The 12,996-nt window shown below is 33.6% G+C and overlaps 1 protein-coding gene across 1 annotated transcript in view; it reads right to left on the reverse strand.

Annotated features, from left to right (window-relative positions):
* The window catches only part of LOC149805395 (nuclear RNA export factor 1-like), a 122,425-nt gene that overhangs the window by 100,806 nt on the left and 8,623 nt on the right, over positions 1–12,996 (reverse strand). The window contains exons 2-3 of the mRNA XM_089949921.1: positions 11,339–11,434; positions 4,741–4,873 (exon numbers count right to left, since the gene is read on the reverse strand). Of these exons, the coding sequence (XP_089806047.1) occupies positions 4,741–4,873; positions 11,339–11,434 (229 nt within the window). The remainder of the gene's footprint in view (positions 1–4,740; positions 4,874–11,338; positions 11,435–12,996) is intronic.

A 12,996-nucleotide genomic window follows, 5' to 3' on the forward strand; every position in this document is an offset into this window, starting at 1 on the left:
TGTACTTAACAGCTGTAATTATGGTCCCGTCATTAATAACAGAAGTTTGGTAATTGTTCCAAATTACTCTGACATCAACATAATGTTGAAATGAATAACAATATGGCTGTTTGATTAGTTCACAAGTTCTTCCTTCTATTAATGATCTTTTGTTATGAATCAAACAGTGGAATAGACTGTGTATTGTATAGTTAAACAAAATGGTCCTGCAATAATGAATTAAAAACACTGTCCACTTAACCCCAAGAATTTTGTTATCATCAGTATTATGGCAAAGAAAATAAACCTGTAGAAAAGCTGCTATTGTGTTTTTTTTATGTTATCAGTTCACACAAGAAAATAACATGTTAGTGACAAAGGAAATGAACCATGTTGATGGTTTCTGTTGTGCAAGGTTCATTGTTTGCACATGAGTATCTATCTTCAAAAAGTACTTTTGAACATTCATGTATCTATAATGACTTGTGACCATTTGGTAATTAATACAAACTATGGAAATTCAGTAAGAGAGTGAAGTTAACTTCATCATCATCTTTATATTGCTGAACAGTAAATGGTCAGTTAGGTTTTAGGAATAATTTTAGTTTGGGTATGTTTATGCAACAACTGCAAGAATTATGCTTTCTCAAGTTTTAATTACCCCTCTATAATCCTGTGATTTGATGTCAGAAGAAATAATACATTATGTTAATAAGAACTGGTGCATGGGGTAACTACTGGAACTTGTGAGATATTATTTCTCTTCAATGCATTATGTTAATGAGAACTCATGCACAGAGTAACTATTGGAACTTATGAGATATTATTTCTCTTCAATGCATTATGTTAATGAGAACTCATGCACAGAGTAACTGTTGGAACTTATGAGATATTATTTCTCTTCAATGCATTATGTTAATAAGAACTGGTGCATGGGGTAACTATTGGAACTTATGAGACATTATTTCTCTTCAGTTGGGTATGAATCCAATTTTGTTGAGAGAAAAAAATTTGACATTTATCTTTTGTTATCATTGTTTTCACTGCTGGGATGCAATATCACTGACTTTCTTATGATAATTAACCAAGTATACTGTGCAATAGAAATAAGGACATGAATGCATCTGTACATTCTGATAACACAGTACTGAGAAATAAATAATAAGACTGATTGTGTGAAATTTACTCGAAATAGATCTACAAGCAGTTTCTTTAGTTTCTGTTCCATTTTAAGTGGAGAATTCAACAGAATACAGTTGAAACCACTGAACCAATTCAAGACAAATGTTGAGATGAAACATCTTTTTATCAACTGGTTCACACTACTACTGAAATATTATATCCAAAAAATTGTTTCTGCTCAGACTGACTCATTACTGTATTGTAGTGTAGGAGACAGGATTCAAACATTTACTGAAAAATAGAACATACTGAATTATGGTTAAAGGAAATGAAAAAGAAAATGGTATTACTGTTCCTGATTGGTCTTTAATTTGTGCATTCATTAGATCATGTTAGAGAGATGTACATCTGTTATTTTATCCACAAAGCGAAAGTGAGAGAGAGACATATAGATGGAGGGAGATGGGGGAGGGAGGGAAAAAGAGAGCAATAAAAGGCATCCACACAAGGCACATATAGGCATCAAAGTGAAAGAGAGAAATGGACATGAGAAATTAATCCCATTTCTTCCACTGAATCCATTTTACTCATACTGATTGCAGATAAGTCTCTTCTTTTCTTATATCTCTCCCCCTCTCTCTTAGAATGTGGAATCCAAATTATGACTGCACAAGTTATCATAATTAATTGCACTTGTGATTAGAAATATCTTTTGTATATGCTTTGGTAACAGTTTCAGTATATTTCCTGTCTGCCTAGCTTTCTGTAGTTAGAGGCCTCATCAATCATGCACAGCCAGAAAGATGTTTCTGTAGTTAGAGGCCTCATCAATCATGCACAGCCAGAAAGATGTTTCTGTAGTTAGAGGCCTCATCAATCATGCACAGCCAGAAAGATGTTTCTGTAGTTAGAGGCCTCATCAATCATGCACAGCCAGAAAGATGTTTCTGTAGTTAGAGGCCTCATCAATCATGCACAGCCAGAAAGATGTTTCTGCCGTGAAAGATTCTTATTACATTTTTGGAATTTTTCACCAACGTTAATTTTAAAAATGACACTAAAATGCTTATTAATTACAAACAAATTGTTCTTTTTCATGCTTGACATGCCTATTTTTTTAGGCAGTCTTCAGAATTAAAATATTAAAATCTGACCAATTATAATAATCTATACAAACACAAAATTGGATGATCAAATAATAGGATACATGTGGAGACCTTCACAATGAATGCCATAAATTTGTTGGAAATAAAAATTATCTCAGATGTGATAATTTTCCACATTATTATTCATTTCATACTTTGAAGTTATATTAATTAGGATCAACTACCAAAGTTCTGTTGTTTACGATGGGACCAAAATTGGAGCTGTTAAGTAAAACAGGCAAAGAGAAGATGGTTTCGTGTGACAGAAACGCACCTTCCCAAGCTGAAACTGACATCAGCTTCTGATGATACCATTTATGAGTTTTTACAATTGTCACTGCTTTGATTTTTGCAGAACATCCACTTAACTCAAGTCTTTATTAAAGAGAGACCATTTAAGTTTCTAAAGGGGGAAGGTAAATGCTTGAAAACAATAATATTCTTCTGATCTGTAGAATAAAAAGGACACTATACCATTCCTTTATTTTAAAACTTAAAACCAACTTAGCTTGTGATGAATGAAAGAACAAAAACTATCCCAGTCGGAAACAACAATATAGCCCCATAAAATAAATGGCCAGTCACTTACAGTTAAAGCTGTCAATGGGCACCCAAGTACTTAGGTACCAACCTGTTCTAATTACCCAGGTAATAAAATGAGTCACAGGGTACCCATTTACTGTATACAAGTTTTCTGCAAGCATTCACTCTGTTTTCAAGTTGACAATCCTTTCAACTGAGCCTCAAATATGTGTCTTTTTTCAGTGCCTAGCAAAGGTGTGACTCTTCAAGTAAATAACTGACCTTAATACCATGGATTATTTCCCACGTAACAACCCTTGATTGTGCTGCAAGTGATGTTCAGGGGCAAGTAACATTGTGGTTATTTGATCTTGCCAAGCAACTTCTAATAGATTTCACAAACTGTATGATCAAAACGTTACTTAAAAAGCTCAAGCTCAGTCTCTAAATAAGCATCTGCATATGACTGTGAGACCAAGGAAAGGGAGTCAGATGATATTAAAATGACTATAGTTTTCGCATACCCTTCCGTTTGTTTGTGCCCCCTTGTGATTTTAAAAACAAAAAGCATCAAGGATATAAAAAATGCAAAAACTTTGATTTACTGATTAATAATTTCTAACCCGATAGTCACCAAGGATCCCTAAACAGTGTTGAATTATAGGAGTCTCAATGCAAACAGAAACTCCTGATGTAAACAAACAAACTTACTGTTTGCTGTCTATTTCTGGTTTCTAGAATAGTTTTTTTCAGTAAAAGCTGTGTCATCTGCATCCATTATATGCAGCATCTAGTTTCAATATTTCTAAAACAAACTGAACAAATAAAAGAGGAACAATATTACATCTGTTGCTTAAAAACACAGACTGGCCCAAGCAAATATGGTGACCATGTTGCTAAAGAAACTCCCTTCTGTTCTGAAATGCCAACAAGTCAACAGTGTTTGAGACCCCCTGGCGACAATCAGGTTAGAACTTATAAATTATGAATAAAATTAAAACGTTTTGTGCATTTTTATATCCTTCGTGCCTTCTCTTTTCAAAATTGGTAGTGGGTTACAAACAAACAAGACGGTGTGAGAATGCTATAAACCATGACAATTTACTTAAAGATGATGGAGGATTTCAGAAATTTATCAGGCAAATAAATGTGTGTTTCTGATTGCAATGGTTTTAAAATTAGGGTAGGTAGGTAGATTTGTTTTTTTTATAAACATTATATATATCATAATGATTTGGATATATAATGTACTAAGCTTCTGGTTGGAAAAAGTGTTAGGATCGACAAGAAAAGACAATGGAACACATATTTTTAGAATGAATTCTTGGACTTTCTAGAAGATGACATTAGGCAGGGATATATATTGGATACTGTGAAGTTTATAAAAAATGTGGACTTAACTTTATGTTTGTACACATTTAATAAAATGTCCTTTTTATCAAATACCCAGGTAAATGTACCCAGTAGAAGATTTCTAAAATTTTGACAGCTCTACTTACAGTACATATGCAGTTAGAATTAACTAGTTCAAAGTTGTGTACGTGTGTATTCAGCCTCATGACTGGGCCATTGCTGCTAAAGGACTAAACATGTGGTTCGCATTTAAGTGTAAATTCAGTGTTTCATTTTTGTTATTTGTATATTTAAACAGAAGTAGTTATCATCTGGAATTTAACTGTACATAGCTTGGATCATTACCTTTAATGCAAGGTGTGCCTCTTGTCATGTCAGTGCATAAGTTTGTTCAGATTTATTTGAAAAATAAAAGTATACATTTATTGCAAAAGAAGTCCATAAACTGAGCAGGATAAGGCTAGAGCCTATCTAACAAGCTATAGCCCCTTGTCGAGCCTATCTAACAAGCTATAGCCCCTTGTCGAGCATGTCTTAATGCTTGTATGAAGCTTTAAAAAAGTCATAATCAAACTTTGGATTCTGTAAAGCCTTCTTGACTGATACATGTACTACTCACAATCTTTTCTGAGCACCTGGTTTGTCCTCTCCATCCATTGTTGAGTCCCCATCCTCATCCTGGTGGGAATGAGGTCCAGGTCCCTGGAAACTACCTCGAAAATTTCCCCTGCCCCTTCCCCTGCCACGGAAATCTGCATGGTAAATTAAAGATGCAACATGATGAAAAATTAAAATATTTCCTGATTATCTTAATATATTTTAACCGTATCCAATGAGATGCACAAAGATATTTCTTTCAGTATATATTTTCATACCAAAATATGACTGCCCTAGTTGTAGGTCAAGTTATAAAGTTCATACAAACACATTTTTCTTAATTTTCATACATTAGGAAACAAAACATTGCAGAACTTTGTCACGATGCTTGTGATCTTTGTTGTTTCATTTCAAAATTTTGGCAATTGTGCTACTAGATGCTGCACATATAGATGTGTTTCTCCAAAAGAAAAATGACTTACGGAAAAGATGCTGATGTAGCTTCTCAATGTTTTTAAACAATTTGTGGTAATCTTAGCAATCACTGTCATGCAAATAAGTGGTTCAAATTACATGGGTTTGCAAGAGTATTATATAAACACCCCAGGAAATACATTCAATAGAATCAGCATTACATGGATAATTTTACATGAGACCAACCATGAGATCTCATCCAGTGTAAATTGGATTGAATTGTCACCATTATCTTTTGTACCTGAACTGACCCTAATTACTTAAAAATACATTACTATGGAATTTCCATCAGAAACTTGCCCATGATCCTTTAAATGAGTTAAAAATTAATTTGTGCATCCCAATCAGACACATATCAAGACTTGGAGGATGTATATAAATCAATTACTAATAAAATAATTGTTGGATACAATATTTCATGCTTTAAGCATATGAAAAAGTGCTTCTACTACAGAATGGTTGCCATTTTATGTTATGATACAAAAGTGGTAAAGCAAAATAAAAAAGAGCAAAGTTTTAATACTATTGGAAAGTTTTAATAGTATCTCATCAGCATATAATAACATTCTGATATGAAAATAAGCAAAACCATTAGTTTAAAGTGACTATCTTCAATATTATAATTTTGAAATTTCTACACTCACTTCTGCCTATTTTAGCCACCTTTGCCCTATTCTTGCAAGAATGAGAAGTCATTTCACTCAATATGGTGTCTAGCATGGACACTAAATTATTAGCTCATGTTACACTGACAATGTATACCCCTTTCTCTACTCATGTTACACTGACAATTTATACCCCTTTCTCTACTCATATTACACTGACAATGTATACCCCTTTCTCTACTCATGTTACACTGACAATGTATAGCCCTTTCTCTACTCATGTTATACTGACAGTGTATACCCCTTTCTCTACTCATGTTACACTGACAATGTATACCCCTTTCTCTACTCATGTTACACTGACAATGTATAGCCCTTTCTCTACTCATGTTATACTGACAGTGTATACCCCTTTCTCTACTCATGTTACACTGACAATGTATACCCCTTTCTCTACTCATGTTACACTGACAATGTATAGCCCTTTCTCTACTCATGTTATACTGACAGTGTATACCCCTTTCTCTACTCATGTTACACTGACAATGTATACCCCTTTCTCTACTCATGTTACACTGACAATGTATAGCCCTTTCTCTACTCATATTACACTGACAATGTATACCCCTTTCTCTACTCATGTTACACTGACAATGTATACCCCTTTCTCTACTCATGTTACACTGACAATGTATAGCCCTTTCTCTACTCATGTTATACTGACAGTGTATACCCCTTTCTCTACTCATGTTACACTGACAATGTATACCCCTTTCTCTACTCATGTTACACTGACAATGTATAGCCCTTTCTCTACTCATATTACACTGACAATGTATACCACTTTCTCTCCTCATGTTACACTGATCATTTTTACCCTCATTATAGTCATTTCTTTCCCAGTCAGTATGCTAAAGGACATTGATTTTTTCCATAGTTCTGATTGGGAATAGGGCAAAACTGCAACCCCAAAACAGGTACAGCCCAGAAAAACAATTTTGACTTTAAAGTAAAAGCAAAGAGATGTAGGGTAGCAAAGACAGAAATGCATTATCTGAATTTCAAGACTTTTGGCATGAAAACATAATATAAATTTTGGAAATGAAGAATGCTATGTCAATATAGTTTTATCCCTATGGCCTTTTACCATACTCGTCACACTACATTATCATTTCCACATACTATGCTTTAGAACCTGCTGCTACACTATGCACTTCTGCTGCTATGCTTTTATGTTTCCTGATAATTCTTATAAAATTAAAAGTCTTATTATTCAAATGACACCTGTTCTTACCTCTTCTTGGGTATTTAATGAAAATAATCCTGGATAATTATGCACGAACTCTTTTGTACCTGGCTTTCCCCACTTTCAGAGTGCGAGATTTGATGCTGGTTTTGATTGGTCAGCAATTATATGTGTGTGTGTGTGTGTGCGTGCGTGTGTGTGTGTGTATGTACACACAGACACTTGCATTTTGAGCAAGACAAATTCTCATGAAAAATAGACACACCACCCATAACATTTATCAGCTAGCCCCTATGCAAAATTTTGGATTAGATCTACTTAGCTACCAACAGAGGTGTGTGTGTGAGTGCATGTGTGTTATTTGTTAGGCACATTACAAAATATTGTTCCTTTCAAAGCAATAGCAGCAGTTGCTGTGACCGTTGTCATTCTTAGTAATTTACAGAAAATGTAACAAGGAATGAAAATTGCATTTTATCCGCAAGTTGCTTTTATGCTTACATAGTATAAATCATGTAAGAGAAAAGTAGTTTGTTCTATAAACCTTAACGTACGTAGTTGGTGCTCTATTCATTTATCATTTTTCTCTTCTCTTCTAAGTAATAAAAAGAAGTAATTTTCATCCAATTTTAACTATATTGAAAACATGTAAATAAAAAATGATGGATTACACCTTCATTTATGTTTGAAATATTTATCCAACAATAACCAACCAGTTTGCAAATGGAATGTATTTCAGGATAAATTAAATAGTGGTGTTTTTAGTTAATATATTGCTGCATTAATACAAGTTAGCATTTATTTGTCAAAATTGCCAAAAAAATATGAAATAACCTCAATCAGTGAGCTGTCTTCTGTAAGTTTCATAACTGCCACAGATGAATTATGTCTTTGACATTTGGAACAAATATATCTTGAATAATTACATCCATAAGGTTAGTCGAATTAATAAAGTCATGAATTCAAGTATTTTTTCAATATTTTTGCACATTCATTAATAAACTGCATGCTCCATTTTTACATTGTGAAAGGTTATTCTCAATCTGATTAAAATCTCCATTTTTATACATGAAGATCTAACAGTGACCGCTTAAGGGTCATGTTATTACCATAATACCTAAATCTTATCAACCAATTAGATGAAGTCTTATATTTTTGTGTTCTGAGACTCAGTAGTGTGGATGAAGAGCATGAATGTGTACCAAACAATTTGATTCACTTTTAGATTTTTGACAACTGCTTTTCCATTGGCTAACTGAAAGGTCACCAGAACATAACCCTTAAGCTGTCGTCAGATCTTCACATAGGACAGTGAAGATCTGATTACAATCAGACTGACATCGTTCTCTAAGATGAAAGAATGAAGAATGTGTCAAGGAACAGGTTAGTGCAGGGGGTGCTGAATTACCTAATGACAATTAACACAGAATGACTTTGCCTAAAAGACAGTAACTTTAAATATATGAGGAAGTGGAGAAACGAAGATGTAATTTACTTGAAGTCAAAGATAACTGGATTTTACATTATATTATGCTACAACTTAAAGAAATAAAGAACACTAGTTAATATATATGTACTTCTTTTATATATCATTTATATTAATTTTTTCAATTTTACGATGTTTTTAAAGACATTTTATGACACTAATATGTGTTTACCCCTATGCTATGAAAAATGTCCAGGGGATATCACTGATATATGTGTGTGTGTGTGTGTGTGTGTGTATATATATATATATATATATATATATATATATATATATATATGTACCTTCTTTTATACTGCATTAGGATTTTTTCTCACTTTTATAATGATAATATGGAATTAACCCAATGCTTTCAACAATTCCTGATCCCTGCACTCTGGTGACTTTATTCATATTCACACCAAAACATAAAATGCCAAGGCACTGACAAAGTGCCTATTATCCCATACCCTCATGTTTTTCAATGTATCTAAAGAGTACACAGTAAATGTTTACCAAAATAAGAAAATGAAAAAATTTCATATCTTAATATATTCATTTTGTTTTAATGGAAAGGATCAATCTTTAATGGTTTAAAAGACATTTGAATATTTTGATATTTCATAGACATACTATATCCCAAATATACACCTGGCATCTATTTATTGCCCTGGCAAATGGTGACTTTCTAGTATCTATCAATTATTACTGGCAAATGGTGACTTCCTAGTATCTTTCAATTATTACTGGCAAACGGTGACTTCCTAGTATGTATTAATTGTTACTGGCAAATGGTGACTTCCTAGTATCTATCAATTATTACTGGTAAATGGTGATTTCCTAGTATCTTTCAATTATTACTGGCAAACGGTGACTTTCTGGTATGTATCAATTATTACTGGCAAATGGTGACTTCCTAGTACAGTATCTATCAATTATTACTGGCAAATGGTGACTTCCTAGTATCCATCAATTATTACTGGCAAATGGTGACTTCCTAGTACCTTTCAATTATTACTGGCAAATGGTGACTTCCTAGTATCGATCAATTATTACTGATGCCCAAATTTTCTGACCTAAAGTCTGCAAACAACAGGAAGCTTGCAATCATATTTGGTAAGGCATTTCACAAAAATGAATAGCTTGAAAAGATGATTTTTGGTACTTAACACAGCCCTAGATGATGAAGATGGGTCGAAATTACTTTTATTGTAGAACTTAGATGTTATTGTCAAGTTCTATTTATGATTTATATTTATCAGCCAATTCTGTTTAATTTCTGATATTCTGTCAGTATAGAAACTCATTTCTAACAAAAATCAACCTAAAATTTTGCTTATTAAATGCATTTGTTTATCTTCTATCTGTTGAAAAAGCTATTGTTGAAAGGTATATAATTTGTAGTCTGTTGCAATAACACGGCTGAGCAAATTTTTTTTATAACCACAAGTCCAGGACAAGTGGTTTCAGAAAATTCACTAGTCCCACCTTTCTCTTCACTAGTCCCACCTTATTTTTCACTGGTCCCAAAATGGTAATCACTTGCCGAGATTTGATGAGATGTATGTACTTAATCCATAGAAAAAAACAAACGAAATAATATACAACATAATTATTTCTTACAAGAATTTAATTTTTAAAAACATTGGTTGTTATACATTTGGCTTCTTCAGGTTCATGTATATATGTTTTAGCTCATGGATTTGAAAATATGTCCATGTATATGTCTGCCACCTTCCGAGTCATATATTCAAGACAGGGACAACAAGCACACTCAGTATCCGTTTTACATTTTATCCCTCCATTTTCAAACAAATTTACCTTCTCCGAATCGCCGTTATTACCTTCCTTGTGAAAATAATTTAGCAAACTCATTTTATCCGCAGAGTAACTATCAGCTTGCTTGACAACTACTTCTAAAGTGATTATAAGATCAAATTTCTCTTTTAAATATGAACTGAAACAGCTCATTAATTAGCGTAATTGTTTCGCTTCAAACACAATATCGCACATGGAAGTTAATCATCTGTATAATCAATTATAAATTAAAGACTCATTACTGTCATTTAATCAGTTCATAAAGGAAACCAACACTGATTTCGGTAAAGTACCTTTCATTAACTTAATTACACTGACTTGCTGGATTAAAATCATAGTGAGCCGCTGGTTATGATCTAGATTGAGTAAACTCATTGCAACAAAACCACTTACAACACTGCTAATTGATCATACTGGCTTTCTTTTATTTGACGAGTTTTGATTTCCCGATAATTTGGTCGCTCAGCCCAATATGCAATCAAGCGGTAACAGGATGTAAATGTATACATGAAGAGGAGTAGAATCAAGTATTCAGTACGCACGGAGGGCATGATTGGCCAAATAAAGGTAGATATAGTGATTAAAGCACGAAAATAAGGACTAGCCCAACTTTTTTTAAAAGCACTTGTTCCGGACTAGCGACTTGGAAAATTTTACTTGCCCGACTTCAAAAATGACTAGTCCGGGATGTCGGGCTATGGGATTTGCTCAGCCCTGAATACTGATCTCTATATGAAAATATAGAGACAAAATAATGTAATAATTATGAACACTCTCAAAATGACTTTATGTCATGCTTTTTGAAAATGAAAAGCAAAACACATAATTCACAGTATTTAAAAACACGCTAGTCATTTTCAGATCTAACATTATGAAATTCTCTGGGCTATGATCTCAGTGACGTTTTATGGAAGGGGTAAATTTAAAATGAAGTACATAACTGAAATGAAAGGTATTCTATATTAGTTTGTTGACCTGGGTACAACATCTAACTTCTTTGTTTATGAAATACCTTTCTTAAATTTCCCTGAATTGTTTCTGTTCTTCCACCCTCTTCTGCTAGATGGCCTGCCACCACCTCTCACCCATCGGTCATCATGCTCTGATACTGAAAAAGTGAATGCATATCAATAATATTCACACACTTCATTGAAGAGCACAGATACTGTCATCCCCATGCATAAATCTTTCTATCAGCGACAAAGCTTGGCATTGCTTGTCCTCTCACATTGCATAGAAAATTGTAAAGGACTTCATGTGTAGATGACATAAAGTTTTACTTTTTTGCCTTGAGCACATTTCAGGATGGAAGTTCCTGGAAAATTTTTGGGATGGGGTATTTTTTGAATCAAGTTCATTATCACTTCATCTCCCATTCTGCATGGAAGACTTTATTCAAAGTTTCCATGCTAGATATATGGTCATGAAGAATACTTTTTTAAAAATCTGTCAATCAATTGGGTTTTTTACATTTATTTTATCATTTCTCCTCCTCTCTACTGCTTGAAGAATTCTACAGCAACTTTCCAGGATAAATATATAGTTGGTTTTGATGCACAAGAAGAAAATTTTAGGGAAATTCAATTAAAAAAATATCAAAATGGGGTATTCTGAGAATTCAGTTCATCATCATTTCCCCTCCTATACTGCATTGTGAGCTTTACTGAACTCTGAAGAGCTGCATAGGTGGTTCATACAGATGAGCAATAGGGTTTAACTTCTTTTCTTCTGCACATTTCTTAAAAGAAGGCTCAAAATGTGATTTTGAGAATTTAGCTTTTTATCACTAATCCTTCCACATTTCTATAGGATTTTATTGAAACTCTGTATGCTAGATACTGTATGTAAAGGTTCACAATAAGGTTGAACTCTTTTTCTCTGTCCTATTTTTGAGGACACCTTATAAAAAAAATTGAAAAAAGGGTTATTTGGGGAGTTTAGTAATTTTTATTTCTACACTGCTAATAGTATTTAAAACGAAACTTTGTTGGGTAGGGGTCATGCAACCAGGCAAAGTGGGCAACTAAGTTGCCTAAAAAATATAAACTTGACTTCGTCTGTTATCACATTGAAAATGACTTCATCCTCTGATTTTTTTTATTTTTTATTATTCTTGAGGCACTCAATGACCCAGTCGATGTTGATATAAATTGCAGCAACAAACAAACTCTGGCACATTCACAGGAGTGTTTAATAGCTAACTGACCAATTGACCTATGTCAACCATTCTGCTCGATTAACCAATCAGCGAGTGATATCATACACACCTCCAGGCACTGTTTACCTCTACCATTTTCCTACGACAAGCTGCTTCTGTCAATATCGACCTGGCTATTTGATATATTTACAAATTTTGCAATGGTCCGGCAATTTGAACATTAACATTTTAAACTGTCCCATAAATAATGCATCATTTTCTCAATCTTTTAGACACTTCAGCAACTCCATATTTTTAGTCATCTAACCATAGGCAGGTAGTATACTAGATACTCTTGAAGTAAAATTTTTTTAAGATAAATATGTATACTGATTTACTCAAATACAGCACATCATACATCTGTTCAGCACTTCCCTGATGGAGAGCCCACAGATAGATACCCTGACCCAATACCAGCGGATGCAATACTCACACAATACACACCTGCAAGACCTCCACCGAGAAAAAGGTGG

This window comes from Sinohyriopsis cumingii, chromosome 2, assembly GCF_028554795.1.
Source record: "Sinohyriopsis cumingii isolate HCF-2022 chromosome 2, ASM2855479v2, whole genome shotgun sequence".
Classification (NCBI taxonomy): domain Eukaryota; kingdom Metazoa; phylum Mollusca; class Bivalvia; order Unionida; family Unionidae; genus Sinohyriopsis; species Sinohyriopsis cumingii.